Source organism: Prionailurus bengalensis, chromosome E2, assembly GCF_016509475.1.
Source record: "Prionailurus bengalensis isolate Pbe53 chromosome E2, Fcat_Pben_1.1_paternal_pri, whole genome shotgun sequence".
NCBI classification, from domain to species: Eukaryota; Metazoa; Chordata; class Mammalia; order Carnivora; family Felidae; genus Prionailurus; species Prionailurus bengalensis.
Window position 1 is genome coordinate 18,367,294 of NC_057352.1, and position 18,973 is coordinate 18,386,266.

General features: G+C 56.6%; 2 protein-coding genes across 2 annotated transcripts; one reads left to right on the forward strand and one right to left on the reverse strand.

Moving 5' to 3' along the window:
- The first annotated feature begins 365 nt into the window (after positions 1–365).
- ATP4A (ATPase H+/K+ transporting subunit alpha) lies at positions 366–14,271 on the forward strand. Its single transcript, XM_043600788.1, has 22 exons — positions 366–811; positions 1,329–1,469; positions 1,555–1,614; positions 2,034–2,237; positions 3,394–3,507; positions 3,736–3,988; positions 4,234–4,502; positions 5,138–5,336; positions 5,723–5,832; positions 5,913–6,047; positions 6,525–6,717; positions 7,489–7,664; positions 8,839–8,975; positions 9,063–9,213; positions 9,307–9,475; positions 9,567–9,721; positions 10,853–10,976; positions 11,406–11,551; positions 12,853–12,986; positions 13,348–13,449; positions 13,541–13,632; positions 13,868–14,271. The coding sequence occupies exons 2-22, from the start codon at positions 1,341–1,343 to the stop codon at positions 13,894–13,896; spliced, it is 3,081 nt and encodes a 1,026-aa protein (XP_043456723.1). The 5' UTR covers positions 366–811; positions 1,329–1,340; the 3' UTR covers positions 13,897–14,271.
- Positions 14,272–17,024: 2,753 nt separating this feature from the next.
- TMEM147 (transmembrane protein 147) lies at positions 17,025–18,786 on the reverse strand. Its single transcript, XM_043600746.1, has 7 exons — positions 18,594–18,786; positions 18,456–18,525; positions 17,952–18,011; positions 17,730–17,866; positions 17,516–17,600; positions 17,308–17,429; positions 17,025–17,224 (listed from the first exon to the last, which is right to left on the reverse strand). The coding sequence occupies exons 1-7, from the start codon at positions 18,668–18,670 to the stop codon at positions 17,101–17,103; spliced, it is 675 nt and encodes a 224-aa protein (XP_043456681.1). The 5' UTR covers positions 18,671–18,786; the 3' UTR covers positions 17,025–17,100.
- Between the last annotated feature and the right edge of the window lie 187 nt (positions 18,787–18,973).

Below are 18,973 nucleotides of genomic sequence, written 5' to 3' on the forward strand. Positions count from 1 at the left end.
TCAGATATACCCGTGCCTGGCCTGAGATACACGTCCGTGCTGTGAGGCCAAGCATGAGATATCAAGAACCTGCCATTCCAGCAGTCCAGATCCTCACTGCTGCCCATAGGGGTGCCCGCCCGGGGGACCTCAAACCTGGCACCAAAACTAAGATCGAGCCGGGATCCTTGGAGACGTCTTTTCCCCACTCTGTTCCTTGGTTTCCCCACGCGGGCAGGTTGGAGTGGAGATGGGAGCACCTGTAATGGCTACGGCTGGATGTGCGGGGCACCTCCGGGACCCCCTTGAACCTCTCCAGGCCTTGGTTTCCCCTGTGCACAACGGGAATGTTAATGCCGCCCGCACAGGGGTTTGTTGCAGGGACCCCCAAGGTCACATGTGTGCAGGGCCTGGCTCACACTTGCCACCAACTGCTGATGTGAACTGTGGGCTTCTTCACTGGTGGTACCATACGAGAGCCAGGCTCCGGGGTCAGACCTGGGCTGGAATCCTGCCCCTGGTACTTAGTCATCACAGCCTTAGACCAAGTCCTTAACCTCTCTGTGCCTTGGGTTCTTCATCTGTACAATGGCGGCCAGTAAGAGAACATAACTTTATAGGGTGAGGAGCTAATGAAACATTCACACAAAGCACACTGGGCAGAGCCAGAACCAGGAAGTCCTCCCTAAACGACAGCTATTACAGCAACCATTGTGAGCGCGCTCCCCCTCCAGGAGTCAGGCATGGGCAGTGTGGCCTGGAAGAGGACCCTGCAGCCAGCCCACCTGGTTCTGAGTCCTGACCCTTCCACGTCCGAGCTTGCGGACAACAGGCAAGTGACTTAACCATCCCGTGCCTCAGTTTCCCCATCTCTGTGGTAGGGAGAGGAAAGAATAGTACTCGTCTCAAAGGGATGTTGTGAGGTTACATTAGTTAATACAGGAAAGCCCTGAGCCTGGTGCTTGGCACATGATGAACACCGTATGTTTGCTGTTCTTGTTGTTACGATGGACATCCTCAGTGGTCCCCTGATCTCAGTGGCAGGTTGAGATGGGTCTGGGCAGGTTGGGGCAGCTCAGTAGGTAATACCTGAGCTGCTTAGGCCTGGAGGTCACCCCAAGGAGCCCCACAATCAGCTGTAATTGGGGCAGTCTTGCTCCACCTCCTCCCTCCCTGGGTATATCAGGGCCAGTCCAGACCCTAGGCTCTGTCTCGGCAAAGGAGGGTGGCTGCACCAGGCACTATGGGGAAGGCAGTGAGTGGGGCCCGGAGTCAGGGGTCGGGAGGCTGGAGGCTGGAGGCAGGAGTTTCAGTGGGATCTGATGCCTCCCTGCTCCTCTCATCCCCAGGAGAATTACGAGATGTACTCAGTAGAGCTGGGTCCTGGCCCTGGTGGGGACATGGCAGCCAAGATGAGCAAGAAGAAGGCAGGCAGTAAAGGAGGCAAGAGGAAGGAGAAGCTGGAGAACATGAAGAAGGAGATGGAGATTGTGAGCAGGGGCGAGGGGGCTGGGTGGGGGGCAGGAGTGCGGCCGGTGAGAGCTGGACAGTGACTGTCCTGCCCCCACCACGCAGAACGACCACCAGCTGTCAGTCGCGGAGCTGGAACAGAAATACCAGACCAGTGCGACCAAGGTGAGCTGGGCGCAGAGGGAGGGGTGCGCGCAGAGAAGGGGAGAGAGGGAGAGAGAGAGAGAGGAAGAAAAGGGAGAAATGCATTAGAGAGAAAGGGCCAAATAGAGAGAGGGATGGAGTAGGAGAAGCAGATAAAAAGAGGCAGAGAGGCAGAGACAGAGAGAGACAAAGAGGCAGATGAGAGAGAGAAGCAGAGCAGAGACAGCAGGAAGAGAGAACCAGGCAGGAAAATTGAGAGAGACTCGGCGGAGGGCAGGGGGAAGGGGCAGGACAGAGGCAAGGATGACACAGAAACGAAGAGGCACAAGACAGAGGGGAGAAGAGGGGAAAGAGACAGACAGAAGAGCTACCCCCACCAAGGAGCGTGTGGTGAGACGAAAGCCCTTGGAAGCCACTGCAACCACCTGCCCTGTCCCCAGGGCCTGACTGCCAGCCTGGCCGCGGATCTGCTGCTGCGGGATGGGCCCAATGCCCTGCGGCCGCCGCGTGGTACCCCTGAGTATGTCAAGTTCGCCCGGCAGCTGGCCGGTGGTCTGCAGTGCCTCATGTGGGTGGCTGCTGCCATCTGTCTCATTGCCTTTGCCATCCAGGCCAGTGAGGGGGACCTCACCACCGACGACAATGTGAGTAGCAGCTGCTGTGGGGAGACGCGGGACACAGGGAACTGGAGGATAGAGAACATTGAGCATGGACTCAGGACGCGAGGGATACAGGATGGGGACACAGACACGTGGAAATGCAGTTCCAAGACATAGGTCACGGGGGGCAAGAGGAGGGGGAGATGAACGATACTGGGATATGGGGCAGACCCGATGACACAGGTCACAGGGGACACAGAGAATGTATCTCAGATATGGAGGACACGGGTGGGGATACAAAGACGTAGAAATATAATACTTAAGATATGCGACTTGGGAAACAGAAGACACAGGACAGACCAAGGGCACAAGGGACATGGGACTCAGACATGGGACACAGGGCATAGGGACATAGGGGACAGAAGACTCAGGATACAGTGCCTAGAGAGACATGAAGCAGACAAGGAAGCACAGAGACAGAGAATATTGAAATGTGGGACAAGAGGACATTGGATATATGACAGGGGTCAGAACAAGAGACGTGGGAACTTAGGGACGTGTGGCATTGACAGGGATTTGAAAGTCATAGGACATGTGCCACCAGATGGGTACTTAGAGGTACACAGACATGAGGAGATGTTGGACATAGGGACTTGGAATTTGGAACATGATCGTGGAGTTCACAGAATATGAAGCATAAGATCGACAGCATACTAACATGGAAATGGGGACAGGAGGGTGCACTTTGGGGCACAGGGCACATAGAGGTGGCACACAGATTATGAAAACACAGAACACGAAACTTGTAACACAGGGACTATAGGGCATGAGAACATGAGGGGACAGAGGACAGCAGACATGTGGAATGCAGGACTCAAAAGGACGCAGGAAAGGATGCATGGTGACACAGGGCACAAGTCATAGGATATGGGGACATGGGGGATGTAGGGTTCAGGACCCAGAGAATATGGGATATACGTACACGACACTGGGAATACAGGGAAGCTGAATCTGGGACGTGGAGAACACAGGGACAGGGAACACAGGCCACGGGGAACAGTGCATGTGGTGGCTAGTAAAGCAGGGAAAACCACAGGGGTGACCCCAAGAACACCAGGGGACAGGGAGCAGGCGGGCGCCCCCGCGCAGGGATCTTCCGGCCCCTTCTCATCAGCCTGGCCCCCTTCCTGCCTCTACCCAGCTGTACCTGGCACTGGCCCTCATCGCCGTGGTCGTGGTCACCGGCTGCTTTGGCTACTACCAGGAGTTTAAGAGCACCAACATCATTGCCAGCTTCAAGAACCTCGTGCCCCAGGTGGGTCCCCATTCAGTTCCCTGTGTGCACTCGGGCGGGCGCAGGGAGGCTCCTGGCGTCTGTCTGTGTGGGCCTTCCCACCAGGCCCAACCTGCTCCCAGCCTGTAGCCTCCCGCTCCGCCCATAGGTCCTCCACAGCTCCCTCTTTGCATCTCCCCACCTTCCCCTGCACTCAGTGGCCTCCACCCCCACCCCTGCCCACCTCAATCCTGTGCCCCTGCCCCACAGCAAGCAACTGTGATCCGAGATGGGGACAAGTTCCAGATCAATGCAGACCAGCTTGTGGTGGGCGACCTGGTGGAGATGAAAGGCGGGGACCGAGTGCCAGCGGACATCAGGATCCTCCAGGCCCAGGGCTGCAAGGTGGACAACTCCTCGCTGACTGGAGAGTCTGAGCCGCAGACCCGCTCGCCCGAATGTACACACGAGAGCCCCCTGGAGACCCGCAACATCGCCTTCTTCTCCACGATGTGCCTTGAAGGTCTGTGAGGCCCCTGCCCGCCCCCCCGGCTGACCACGCTGCCTCCACACTCCCCACGGCTGCCTCCACTCCCCTTCTTCTGCCATGTATGAAGCCACACTGCCTGCCCACCTCACGTGACCACCCCCTCTTCGGGGCATCCTGCCCCTCTATCTCCCATGACTTCCCCTTCTGCAGTTCACACTGTGTGCACACCCCCATTGCTGCCCACCTGTCCCTGAGGCGCCCTCTTGGCCCCACTGCAGGCACGGCACAGGGCCTGGTGGTGAACACAGGTGACCGCACCATCATTGGGCGCATTGCATCGCTGGCATCGGGAGTAGAAAATGAGAAGACCCCCATCGCGATTGAAATCGAACATTTTGTGGACATCATCGCAGGCCTGGCCATCCTCTTCGGCGCCACATTTTTTGTGGTGGCCATGTGCATTGGCTACACCTTCCTGCGGGCCATGGTCTTCTTCATGGCCATTGTGGTAGCCTACGTGCCCGAGGGGCTGCTGGCCACTGTCACGGTGAGTTGGGGAGACAGAAAAGAGGTGCAGAGAGCTGAGAGGCTCGTCCATCTGTGTGTTCATTCATCCAGGGTTGCCTCCATCGTCTCCCTATTTGTCCTACCACCCCCTCACTTCCCACCCACACACCTTCCCATCAACCATCCTCCCCACCCCCTGTCTCTCCATCTATCCATCCATTCAGCAAACACTCACCAACGCTAGTCTGGGCCATACCCTATACCAAACACTGAGGACTCACAGATGAACAGGACGCATCCTTGACAGGAGGAGGCTGAGGTCCAGTGTGGGCAGCCCTCAACAGTTAGCACCCAGTCCAAGACCAGCCCCAGAGGAGGTTCAGAGGATGTCCGTTTTCTCAGTTTGGTTGTGTTGATAAGAGAACCTACAGAACCTCAGCCTGGGCAGCTTAGAGAGGGGCCTAGTTATGTCTGTCTGGGCAGATTGGGGAGGTGTCCCAAGTGGAAGAAAGCACAGGCCGGAAAAAACAGAGGCAAGAAAAGCATGGGTTTTGCCGAGGAATGCTGTGTACACAGTACTGTGGCTGGGAGGCAGGCTCCCCGTGCTGTGAGAGAAGGGAAGGACTAGAAGCAAGGATGGGGCCCCCTACCTGCGCTTCTCACCCCTTCTCCCAGGTCTGCCTGTCCCTGACAGCCAAGCGACTGGCCAGCAAGAACTGTGTCGTCAAGAACCTGGAAGCAGTGGAGACACTGGGTTCCACATCAGTGATCTGCTCTGACAAGACAGGGACCCTCACTCAGAACCGCATGACTGTGTCCCATCTCTGGTTTGACAACCACATCCACTCGGCTGACACTACGGAAGACCAGTCAGGTGTGGGGGTCGAACGAGACGGGGTTGGGGCAGGATCTGGTAGACGCTAGAGACCTGGAAGGGAGCTCTGAGGTTACCGAAGGGAGTCTGGGGAGGGATCTGCATTAATGGAGTGGGGCTCCATCCCGATCGGGGCAAGGGTCTGTGAAGCTTTAGGTCTGCAAAGGGGCTTGGTATTGGGTCTCCTAGGAAACTCAGTATTGGGTCTGGAGAGAAGGCTCTGTCCTGGGGTATGAGGAGGGGTTTGGGTCCCACCCAGGTCTGGGAGGTGACCCTGTCCTGAATCTAGAGAGAGGGACTCGGTTCTGGTATGGGAGAGCGCTGCTCCGGGTCTGGGGCCCGCGAGGAGTCCCCTCGCGGCCCCAGCCTGGACGCCTGGCCTGCAGGGCAGACGTTTGACCAGTCCTCGGAGACGTGGCGGGCGCTATGCCGCGTGCTAACGCTGTGCAACCGCGCTGCCTTCAAGTCGGGCCAGGACGCGGTGCCGGTGCCCAAGGTGAGAGCATAGGGTACTCCGGGGGATCCCGGGAGCCTGGTGCAGCCAGGCTCGCCCCTGACACCCGCCGCCGCTTCCAGCGCATCGTGATCGGGGACGCGTCCGAGACTGCGCTGCTCAAGTTCTCGGAGCTGACCCTAGGCAACGCCATGGGCTACCGTGAGCGCTTCCCCAAAGTCTGCGAGATCCCCTTCAACTCCACCAACAAGTTCCAGGTGTGCGCCGGGTCCCGCCCAGACCCCCTCCCACAGGGTGGACCCTGCCCATCTCAGGCCCCACCCACACTCGGGGCTGGCCTACCGCAGGGTTTCTCTCTTAGTTCCCTCCCCCTTCCTAGCCAAGCCCCGCCCACAACCACTACACACCCCCCCCCGCCCCCCCCCCCCCAGCCCCTTAGCTGGGGGCTCACCGTCAGCTCTCAGGCCTTCCGTGGGGGTAGCTCGCAGTCCAAATTCCGTCCCAGACCAACTCCGACCCTAATTCTTTCCATTCTCTGCGCTCAGGCTCCTTACTGCGTCCCTAACCCTCAGCCTCTACGAAAGACCTGTCCGGCACTCTAGCCCCTCACCCCCAGCCAAGCTGCACCCTCCAAAGGTTCCTCCGGCTGCGCCCCAGCGCGGTCAACCCCGCCGTTCTCCCAAGTCCCGCCCCCTTGTCCTGGTCCTTAACACCGTCCCCTTCCTTGCCCGAAGCTGTCCATCCACACACTGGAGGACCCGCGGGACCCCCGGCACGTGCTGGTGATGAAGGGCGCCCCTGAGCGCGTGTTGGAACGCTGTAGCTCCATCCTCATCAAGGGCCAGGAGCTGCCGCTGGACGAGCAGTGGCGGGAGGCTTTCCAGACTGCCTACCTTAGCCTGGGAGGCCTGGGTGAACGCGTGCTTGGTGAGACCCCCAGGGCTCGTGAGACCCCCACAGTAGATGGTAAACCAATCTGTGAGGAGGAGCTAGCACAGACCCTGCCCAATCTTCCCTGCCCAACCTTCCCCACCCAGCCCTGACCATGACCTTTCCCATCCCTGGCTCACAGCTGACCTGCCCAAGTACACACATTCATCTTTGACTTTCCCTGTCTCAGTCCTGACCCTTGTCCATCCTCAGTTTCTATCTTGACCCAGCTCCTTCCCACCTGTCTTCCCTGGGAACTTCCCATTCCTGACCTGACATCCCTTGATTTTTCCCACCTCTTGCCCCAACCTTGACCTGCTTTCACATCCACCTGTCAGTGTCCTCCTCCTGACCCTTTGACCTCCAATCCTTGCCTCAACTCAAGACTCCCCAATCCTTGTCCTGACCTCTGATCTCCCTCAACATTTTGTCCCGGTTCCTAAATTTCCCTAACCCCTGCCTCAACCCTGGAAGACACAAACCTGTGGTTCAATCCTGGATCATTTATCCTACTTGTGTGGGACCGCTGGCAAGAAATGCCCCTCTCTAGGCCTCAGTTTCCTTATCTGCAACATAAGCATGCTAACAGTCTCACAGGTGGGTTGTAATAATAGACTCACATCATGTGAATGAAGTATTCAGCCATCTGATGATGGTCAGGCATCTGTAGGTACTTGGTACAAGGGGCCTTGTTATTTTACTCATCACCTGGCTTTGCTGGAGAAGGGCTTCCTGGACCCCTCTCTGACTCCCCTGTTTTCTGGTCAGGATTCTGCCAGCTCTACCTGAGTGAGAAGGACTACCCTCCCGGCTACGCCTTCGATGTGGAGGCCATGAACTTTCCAACCAGTGGCCTGTGCTTTGCGGGACTTGTATCCATGATAGATCCGCCCCGGGCCACCGTCCCTGATGCTGTGCTCAAGTGCCGCACAGCAGGCATCCGGGTATGCAACCAGGAAGGGGAGCAGGCAGGGGTGAGAACAGAAGTTAGCAGTATTTGGGGGTGACAAACAGAGACAGAGAACTACCTGTGACAGAGAACTACCTGAAAGTGGTTTGAACCAAAAAAAGTATATATTGATTCATGAAACTGAAAAGTTCTGGGGAATGAAGCTTCAGGTACAGCTGGATCTAGGGATTCAGTGTCATTAGGAATTTGCCTTTCTCCATGTCTTGGTTCTACTTCTCCCTCTGATGGCTTTATTCTCAAGCAGTCCCTCCATTTTGGTCGACAAAGATGACCACCCCCCAGCAGCTCCAACTGACATCCCACCTGTTTAGCCACCCTACAGAAAAAGAGTGCCTCTTTTGCTGTTGTCCCGGATTGAGTCACATTTTCCTCCCTGAACCAGTCACTGTGGCTAGGGGTGGGATGCCTCGGTTGGCTAGGTCTGGGCTTACTTGCCCATTCTTGGCTAGAGACCTCACTTCAACTCTGGGGGTGGGGGATGGTTCCTGAAAGACAAATCAAGAGTTGGGGAGCCAAGACTGAGCAAGCAACAGCCATGTCCTTCTCATGGTCTCTAAGACCCAGTCCCTAGAAGAGCTTGGCCCTGTTACCTTTCTAAGCTTATTGCTTAGGCACCCCCCTGCCTCACTTCTTTGTTTACCGCTTTCCAGTCGTGCTGGTCTTCCCTCGACTCCTCCAACAGTTCAGGCATGTTCGCACCCCAGGGTCTTTGCATTGCCTGTTCCTGCTGTCACGAACACTCTTCCCTCAGTTCTACATGTGGCCAATTCTCTCACCTCTTTCAGACCTCTGCTCAGATGTCACTTTCTCAATGAGGCTTTCCCTGGACACACTTCAAATTGACACCACTTTTTCCACCCAACATTTGCCATCCCCTTTACCCAGGTTATTTTTTCCCCTCTCCTAATATGCTGTATCATTCATTCCTTTACTTTGTTTGTTTTCTGTCTCCCACACTAGAGTGCCAACTCCACAAGAACAGAGATTTTTGTCTGTCTGCTTTGTCCCTGACATTTTCCAGGCACACAGCAGGTGGTCACGACTGGTTGAATAAGTGAATGAGTGTATCAGTAGATGTCCACCAGGGAGGATGAGGAGAGTGGGCTGATCTGAAGGCAACAAGGGTCTGACGGTCCCCTCCCCAACAGGTGATCATGGTGACAGGTGACCACCCCATCACAGCCAAGGCCATTGCAGCCAGTGTGGGTATCATTTCAGAAGGCAGCGAGACAGTGGAGGACATCGCTGCCCGCCTCCGCGTGCCTCTGGACCAAGTTAATAAGAAGTAAGCCCCTTCTGCCCACCCCCCATGGTTCTCTCCACACCCCAGGCAGACTGAGGCCCTGGTGATGCCCTCCTACCTCCTTCCCAGGGATGCCCGTGCCTGCGTCATCAATGGCATGCAGCTGAAGGACATGGACCCGTCTGAGCTGGTGGAGGCACTGCGTACTCACCCCGAGATGGTGTTTGCTCGCACCAGTCCCCAGCAGAAGCTGGTGATTGTGGAGAGCTGCCAGCGACTGGTACGACTCTGCCGAGGAAGGCGGCCCGTGGGCTGGGCTGGCCCTGGGTTGGCCTCTCACTGACCACCCCTTACCCGCACCCACTCCCTGCAGGGTGCAATCGTGGCTGTGACAGGGGATGGCGTGAACGACTCCCCAGCCCTGAAGAAGGCAGACATCGGCGTGGCCATGGGCATTGCTGGCTCGGATGCTGCCAAAAATGCGGCTGACATGATCCTGCTGGATGATAACTTTGCCTCCATTGTGACGGGCGTGGAGCAGGGTCCGAGCTGGGCTGGAGACTGGGGGAGGCAGTGTGGGCACAGGAGGAACTGGGCAGCGAGGAGTCTGAGATGTCTTCTGTAACCCCACAGGCCGGCTGATCTTTGATAACCTGAAAAAGTCCATCGCCTACACATTGACCAAGAACATTCCAGAGCTGACGCCGTACCTCATTTACATTACTGTCAGTGTGCCCCTGCCCCTCGGCTGCATCACCATCCTCTTCATAGAACTCTGCACTGACATCGTGAGTCTACAGCCCCAACGCTCCCACCCGTGCAGTGCCCACGGACAGACACTCTTGGACACAATGATACAGACGTGTGTACAAAGACAGGCAGATGCGGATATGCAGGCAGGCAGATAGGTAGTCCCAGACAGAACTACAGATGTGGACACACAGGTGGGCACTCAGGCATAGACACGTGGACTCAGACATTAACACACATATCTGGTGAAAGTTGGATCACAGACAGACACCCTTCAACAGCCTTGACAGCTAAACACTGTCAGGCCCCAAGGCAGACAGACAGAAAAAGAACCACAGATACAGGGATGCATGCAGCCAGATGCATGGCCACGTTGACTTATTTATTCAACAGCACTTGCCTAAGTGCCTTCTTTGGGCCAGACACGTGTTAATTAATTTTGTCCTCACAAACGCTCAGTGGGATGGGCTTTATTTATCACCCCCATTTTACTGATGAGCTAACTGAGGCATAGACAGGTCGAGCGGTTTGTCCCAGGTCACACAGCTAGTAAGTGGCACACTGGGATTCGAGCCCAGGTAGTCAGGTGCCCCAGGGACTCTGCTCTTGATCAGTATACTCTGCTGTCATTCTGCAGTGATGGACAGATGGCGTGGGGGATAGGGAGGAGGACACAGGGACACAGAGACAGAAGAGATGCAGAGATAGTGACAAGGAAAGATAGGAACACAGGGATACAAAAGCAGAGACAGTCACAGAGAAAGAGAACAGAGACAGGGACAAAGAAACAGTAAGGGGGAGAGAGAGAGGGGGAGAGAAGGTGGGGGAGGGAGAGAGAGAGAGAGAGAGAGAGAGAGAGAACAAGAACATGCAATAGTGGAGGTAAATCCAGATGTTCTGATGGAGGTGGATATCAGGTCAGATGTGGACAGGGATGTGGACCGGACAAGACAACACACCTTTGTTGGAGGGATGGACCAAACATTGCTTTGTTGGATGGACTGGCTGATCCGTGCTGTCTAGGCAGGTCTGCCTGTGTGGTCACCTGCCTCGTAACCTCAGTCCTATCTCTGTCCGCTGGCAGGAGGTGGGGGGGAGGGGGACCCCAACAGGTAGTGGACAGGGGCTCAGGCAAACCCTTAACCCCAGTTCCCTCTGCTCCTGGCCAGTTCCCATCTGTGTCCCTGGCATATGAGAAGGCAGAGAGTGACATCATGCATCTGCGTCCCCGGAACCCAAAGCGCGACCGATTGGTCAACGAGCCCCTGGCTGCCTACTCCTACTTCCAGATCGGTGAGCGCCCGTGGGGCCAGGGAGCCCGGGGCTCCCTGCGGGGCTGCTCACCTGCCTTGGAGTCTCTAACTGGGGCTCTGGCTTGTTCTAGATCCTGGGGTCTGGATTCGATCCTGGGTCTCTGTTGTTCTCTGAGTCTGTGTCTGCCATGATCCCTCCCTGTGTCCCTTCTCTGTCTCTGGCCCTGCTCTACATGACCCTGTCTCTGGGTGTGTGTCTCTGTCTCTCTCTGTGCCTTGTCTCTTACGTCCCTATTGATCTCTCTTGGGATCCTTGTCTTTGTGTCTCTCCATGTCTGTCACTGTCTGTGTCCCTGTGTTTGTGTCTCTGTTCCTCTCTGTGTCCCTACCTTTCAATGTCCTTGTCTCTCTCCATGTCTCTGTCTGTGTCTCATCCCTTTCTCCCTGTGTCTCTTTGCATCTCCCCCAGGTGCCATCCAATCATTTGCCGGCTTCACTGACTACTTTACGGCCATGGCCCAGGAGGGCTGGTTCCCATTGCTGTGTGTGGGGCTGCGGCCATACTGGGAGAATCACCACCTACAGGATCTGCAGGACAGCTATGGCCAGGAGTGGGTGAGCCCTCGCCCCACCCCATCCCGTGTCGCCCTCATTTCCAGTGCCACCTACCTTGTGGGTGGGCCCACACCCCATCCTCCACGTGTGATTGAGCTCAGGCAGAGCATCCCAGACTCTCTGCCAGTTCTGGGCCCTTTCCCACCACTGTCTTGAGCTCCAAACTCCTGCCGCTGATGGTCACAGCTGCAGATGTCCCCTCCCTGCCCTCCAGTAGCACATCATCTCTGGTGTGGAGCCGGGCCCCTATTCTGTTATTGTCACTGCAGTATCACGTACACAGAGTGTTTGCACGTGTGGCGGGCTTTCATGAAGGTTTGGAGCCCGGAGAGGCTCGATTCGGTTAGCAGGTGTGTTTAGTGTGCCCTGCGGTGTTAGAGGTCAGGATATTCTCCTTAAACATCTGCCATCACGGTTAAGAATGCAGACCTTGGAACCAGACTGCCTGGATTCATGGTTTGCCACAATTCCTCACATGCTGTGTGACACGGGGCAAGTTGTTTTGCCTCTCTGTGCCTCAGTCTTCCCATCTGTAAGTGGAGATAATACTAATATCTACTTCAGGGACTTCACAGCGTGGTCCTCCGGCCGACAGCATCCCCTGGGAGCTTGTCTGAAATGCAAATTCTCAGTCCACACCCCAGGCCTCTGGGGGTGGGGCCTGGGAGTCTGTCATAACCAGCCTTTCTGAGGATTCAGAAATGCTGAAGTGTGAGCACCACCAGTCTCCCTCCTACGCTTACCGGGGGGCATTAAGTGAGATATACATGTGAGACGCGTGGTACCTGAAGCAGAGTTAGCGTTCCTGGCACAACTAGCTGGTATTATAAATAGTTACACTGAAGAAATGGTCTGAAGAGTGGTTGCCCCTTTTAAACGGGGCACGTGCTCTCTTCCCCATAGGCTCTTCTGGCCTACTTCACTCATTTTTGCCATCTGCCTGGGCACTGGAGTCACCGGACTTTGCAAATTCTGCCCTAGGAGCCCGATTCCCTTTTCCCAGGTGCCTTCTTGTGGGTGTCCGGAAGGTTCTACATCCCTCCTTTCATCATGAAAGCAATTGCCTGACCTACCACGTGCCCAGGTGTTGACATCCGGGCTTGCGAGACCAAGATGTCTAGGCCCCACATTCTTTGGTCCTGCAAACCTGGCAGATTCGTATCCGTCCTCTCCCCCACTCCAGCCTCTGACGTAAGGGAAAGAGCAGTCAGGGGTTCACGGTCCCAGGCCCTGACTGCCTGGCTGACTGCAGAGCCTCTCCCTCTGGGCTCAGGATGCTTTTGCTCCCCTCTGGCCCACAGACGTTCGGGCAGCGCCTGTACCAGCAGTACACCTGCTACACCGTGTTCTTCATCAGCATCGAGATGTGCCAGATCGCTGATGTCCTCATCCGCAAGACACGCCGCCTCTCTGCCTTCCAGCAGGGCTTCTTCAGGTGTCCCCAGCCAGCCCCGCCCCTGCCCCGCCCTACCCTCCAAGCCCTGGCTCCAGCTCCCACCAGATCCTGACTAGGGCTCACTGCAGCCAGCAAACGCCAGCACCAATTTGCGCATGTGCGGGTGCCAGGCGCTACCATTCCTTATCTATAGCTGGCTCCCGCCACCTGCCTCTCACCCGGCCCCTCTGCTTTCCTCAGCCAAAGGGGAGATGGGACGGGGCCAGCGTCCACTGTTGGAACATCTCCAGCTGACATCCTTTGACCCTGCAGTGCCCTGCTTTCCGTCTGGTCCCCAGCTCCCCATGGCCTTTGTTCTGAACCCGCCATTCTGAGCCCGTCCCCTCTTGCCCACCCGCAGGAACAGGATCCTGGTGATTGCCATCGTGTTCCAGGTCTGCATCGGCTGCTTCCTGTGCTACTGCCCCGGAATGCCCAACATCTTCAACTTCATGCCCATTCGGTGAGGGGCTGTGAGCTGTGAGTGGAGGGATGGGCACAGGGACACAGACTTGAGGGTAGCCCTCACCTCGCCATCCCGCCTGTGCCTTCAGGTACCAGTGGTGGCTGGTCCCCATGCCCTTTGGCCTCCTCATCTTCGTCTATGACGAGATCCGGAAACTTGGAGTTCGCTGTTGCCCAGGGAGTGAGTGTGGAGACTGGAGGCCAGGGGGTTGGGGGGGCTGGAACATTCTCACAACAGCTGCTCTGGTCTTTGACCTCCAAACCCTTGACCCTCCGTATCAATCAGCAATAATCACGCCTTGGATAAACCTTATTGGCTACGATACCGCCACTGTGCAAAGCTTGACCCTCCGTATCAAACCTCCACTGATCCATACCTCTGAGCACCTCCCTGTTTTCCTTTCTCTCTCTCCCAGGCTGGTGGGATCAGGAGCTCTACTATTAGAGGGACCGCGGCCTTCAAGCCATCCTTGCATCCCCCACAGCAGAGGTGGGGGGCACGGGACCCTTTGGGCAGCCACCGGAACATCAAGCAATCAAGAGCCCTAGCACCACCTGTGTCTGCTCCTGCAGCCCATGGCACCCCAACTTTGCGGGACATCCCCACTCCCCTTCCCCATCCGCGGAGAGCTTGCCCCCGTGGCAGAGCAGTCCTTGGGCCCAGTCCTCTGAGGGGGTGGGGGCTTCAGGAGGGGGTGGGAGCTTGCGGCTCCTGTGAAGGGGGGCCGTCCTTAGCACGCCAGGCTGGCAAGAGGGCTGCCTGGGGCTCTTCTTCCAACACACTTGTGCTGCGTGATAGTAATAAACCAGCTCACATTGACTATGCTTTTATTTTGTGCCGGGCACTGTCCTAAGTGTTTTTCGTGATCCCCTTTGACCTCCCACAAGCGTACAACTCAGCAGCTATTTATTTGTTCAGGTCTGTATCTCCAGTTCTTAGGACACAGCCTAGTGTGTAGTAGGTACTCACTAAACATTCCTGGGGGAAATGAATTCCCATCCCTTTGTCTAGAGTGACAGCATTTACAGGCGAGCTGGACATGACCACAGACAGGCACCCTCAGGAGTGATGCCTTTGCCCCTCCGCTAGCCTAGCCACCACCTCTGGTCTTTCTCCTCAGCCTGCATTCTCATTCTCCCCTCGGCACCTTGACAGAATGTGTCAACATCTTTTCCACCTCAAGCAGCACCGTTCCACACCCGCCTCTCCCTTCACAGGGGTCTCCACTCCGGTTCCACTTGCTCACTCCTCTGCCGCTGCAGTGGGACCGACTCTGGAGGCTAAAGTCACAGGTCTCGTCCTCACATCCCTCTCCCCTGAAAAGTTAACTCTCCAACTGCTCGACACTGCCTTGACATCCGCCCCTCCACCCCGTCCCCTTCCTCACCTCTCTTCCTGGTTCTTTAGTAGGAGTCTCTCTGGCAGGACCCCAGGCTTCTCCTCCTCACCACAGCCCCCACTCCGCTGCCCCCATGGCCTGTTCTATCTGCAGTGGCTTCCACATCTGTCTCTGGTTCTCCCACTCCACATGGCCCAGCGATCCTCCAAACATGTCCCATCAGTGAGCCCTGGACTCCCTGCCCTTCCCTGGCCTAGAATTCTCCATGGTTCCTCCCTGCCCCTGCTGGCTTCCAGCCTCACAAGCCGCCTCGATCTTATTCCAATCAATTCTCATTTCACTGGAAAGCCAGGCCTGCTCTCTGACCTCAAGGCCTTTGCACAGGCTTTGCCACCTCCTTTCTTCCCCTTGCCCCATCCGCTCATCCTTCAGTTCTCAGCTCACATCTCTCTGCCAGGGAACCCATCCTGTCCCCCAGGTTGGGCCCCCCAGCACCGCCCTGATCTAGCCTGTGCTCCCTCCATCTCAGCCCAACCGTTCTGGTCTCCCCGAGCCCCATAAAAGCTGGGATTATCCACAGATAGTTGGCCACCGACAGTGGCCCTGGATCAGAGTCTCTGCTCAGCAAATAGTTGTTGAATAGTCATTTCTGCAACTTTCACTCGTACCCATACATGTCAAAGGCTAGGTGGGGCTTGGGATGGAGGTGTGGGAGAGAGATGCTATCAAAGATCTACCCAGCTGGGCTAGGAGTGCCCATATACTCTGTGACCAATCAGTCACTCCCCACCCCCTCCAAGACACCTGTGGACCGTCTAGACTAGGGACAGTGAAGAGGTGGCAGGGCTAGGTGGTGGTTTCCCCACCTGAGGGTAAATGCTCCCTCTGAACACATCAAGACTCCTAGCACAGCTGTGCTTAGTGCTTTCCTAAGCCCGGGGTTAAGCAACATTATGGCAGGACCTTGACAGCCTGGAGGGAAGAGACTGCCTAGGGGGCACTTACCCTATCCTAGGCCTTGGGAGATCCCTGTGGGAATACCAGCACTGAAGAGCACCTTCCTGGGCGGGCAGGATTTGCATCAAAGTGGAACATAAACATGACATTAAAGCCTTGCTTCTGACACATCCCCTCTGGGATGGGGAGGGAACGGGGCAGGCGGCTGGCCCCTAGAACAGGGAAAGCCTGGGGTGGTGCTGGAGGAAATGGAGAGCACGTGAACTTGACCGGTTGACCTGTGAGCTGGGAGTCTTCTCACCCCCCCACAGTCCTTGAAATGTGCATTCTCCTCCACCACCCCATCCCACATGCTACCCAAGGATATAGCCTTGACACTGATGTGGTATTAGATAGTATGTGACTGAATCCAGTTAAAACCTCTATATATAAACTTTTGGGATTTGGCAGGTGGGTGCAGAGATCCAGTCATCCTGCAGCCACAAGATAAGCCTTGTATGTTTAAGTTCCGTTATTAAACTTGCCACCGACCAACTGGAGTGGCTGCCTCTTTCTTCTCTGCCCTCTGAATAATGAGGCTGGTCTCCGACTACACCTGAGAAGTTCCCAAAGAATTTGTGAAACAAGAGGTAGGGAGGGCAGCATCCAGGACGATGCCCAAGTTGGGCTCAGCTGCTGTGCTAGTTGGCTGCAGTGGTCTCTGTACTCCATACTAAGAAGACTCCAGCCAGGATTTGATCTGAGGGCTACAGAACTGAACCAAAGCACCTCAGAGCTCATAAAAGTCTGCCACCCAAGGGCCAAACCCAGAATTCAGGTGGTTGGACTGTTCAGTATGCAATGGGGAATCCCAGAAGGTTGTAAGCAAGGAGGATGCACTAATAAAACTGGGATTTCAGATACATCCCCTTGGCCTCCATATGAAGGGTGGATTGGAAGGGGAGATTAGGGCTGAGAGTCTAGGAGGTAAGCAGCCAGGGAAGGGCCCAGGCTGTGAGGAAAAGCCTCTGAGAAATATATTCTTCGATTCTAGCTCCCTTCTATCACCTGTTCCCTGCCACTGCTCAAAGATTATCTATTCCAAGCCCCCAGTCTATCCTGGAAAAAGGAAGAGCCGGGGAACTGCTGCAGAACACAGGACAAACCAGTGTTGGCCAGTTTCCTAGCCTACCTGGCTTCAAAGCCAGAACAAGGGCCTCTAGAACCCAGTGAATATGGTATTGGTAGATAGTTCCAAAGAGAGACAGCGAGAGAGAGAGAAAGATGGAGGCAGAAACAACTTTCCAAATACTGTTTACTTCACAGAAACCTGGAGGCAGGGAAAGGGTATGTGAATGTCTGAGACATCAAGCCTAGGAGTGCACGTTGACAACAGCGACATAGAGGGCGAGGGTGCTGAGGGCCAGCAGCCCTGTCACCACTGCTCGGGCCAGCAGTGCTGTCCAGCTGCCCAGGGAACAAAGGTGGACGAAGGTCCTGTAAGGAAACATCACAATGAGGAAAGGAGAATAGATAATCCACCCCCATTTGGACCCAACATCAAACCCCACCCAGCTCACTCCATGACAAAGGCCTTGTAGACGCTAAGGAACATCAGTAGGAGGACTGCTGGCCGAAAAGTGTGGTATAGGTCGTAGCGTGTTATCATCCAGACCTGGGCAGATGCAACGATGTAATGAACCTGCAGGGAGGTGGGAAGTCAGGACCAGGTTTTGGGAAGAGTACAGCCACCAGCAAAAAGGTGTGTGGGAGAACAAGACTTTGTACCAGACTGATGTTGGAGTCGATGCTCATCTGGATGTACTTCCAGTCAAACTCAATGCCCCGGGCTCCAACCCAGAGGGGGATGCAGCTGAGGAAGGCAAAGGGAGGGATTCTCCAGCACCCTCAGCACCCAGAGTCTGAGCCCCCACCCTCCAGCACCTCCTTAGAACCCAGGTATCCTTTCTTAGGAATCTGGGCTCCAGGCTGCTGCACACACCGGGACATAATGAGCTCGGCGGTGGCCCAGCCCAGGGCAGCAACCATGATCTTGTACTCCCCCTTGCCTGCATTCCGGGACATGACAAGGTTTAGGCCTATCAGGTCTGCCACATCCACGCTGGCCTTCATGAACTCCTGTGGGTCAGGTTGAGGCTTGAGTGAGCACAGGTGCCAGGGGGCCCCACTCCTACACTCCTGCCCCCTCCCTTGTCCCACTCACCCCAATGAAGTCATAGATGCCGCCTTCCCAGGTGGGAAAAAAAGTGGCCAGGAACAGCATCTGAGAAAACAGAAAGATCACTGCAAGGTAAGGGGAATAACCCAGGTGGGATATGCAGGAAATTAGCGTGGGTGTGGAGGGTAGAGCTCTGGGGGTTCAGGGACCCTTGTGGAAAGGGAGCAAGAGGCGGGCAAGATGACAGGATCAGGGGAGACAAGGGGGTAGGGCTCTGAAGTTTGGGTTCCGTGGTGGTCACAGGGGATCGGGTTAGGCAAGGAGGTGCCCGAGCTAGCTATAGCTACCCCGGCAGTGTCAGCAGCACAGTGTGGACCTTGGGGTTAGTTCGCGGCTCCTGCAAATACAAAACACTCCACCACACAACTGAGTTTTCTCAATTTTACTAAAGTGCTATACAAAAGTTGTTTGGAGACCTCGCCCCAAGTTCCGCCCCTTCCAGAGCCCATTTTTTCCAGGGTATTCTCAGGGGGGCCCGGGGGCCCTCACCTTGCACAGCTGCACGAATAGGTAGGTGACCCCAGCCTGCACGCACTTCCAGAAGGCGTTGTACTCGGACCTGCAGGAGCGGGCGGTCAGGCTTGGCCCGGTCCCCCGCCCTCCCGCCCGCGGCTGCCCCGCACTCACAGGCCGCTGCACTTGTACGTGATGAAGTAGGGGAAGTAGGCCAGGGCGAAGCAGTTCCCAAAGTGGAACAGGGTCATGGCGCCGGCCGCCGGGGCCCGCGGGGCGCGGGTCTCTTCCTCGGCCGGCCTGGTGCCCGAGCGCGGGGCTGGCGCCCACCTGCCTCCGCCGCGACCCGCGCGGCCTTCTGGGAGCGAGGCCGGGCCGGCGCCGGCGCGCTGACGTCACGGCCCGCGCCCGGCGTCGGGAGCCTGCGCGGCCCCAGTGCGCCGGCGAGGAGCCAGGTGGGGCGGCGAGGTGTGGTCCCCCCGCGGGCACCGGCGGAGCGCGTTTGAGTGCGGGGCGCGCCGTGACCCCGCAGTGACCGGCGCAGAGACACGGGC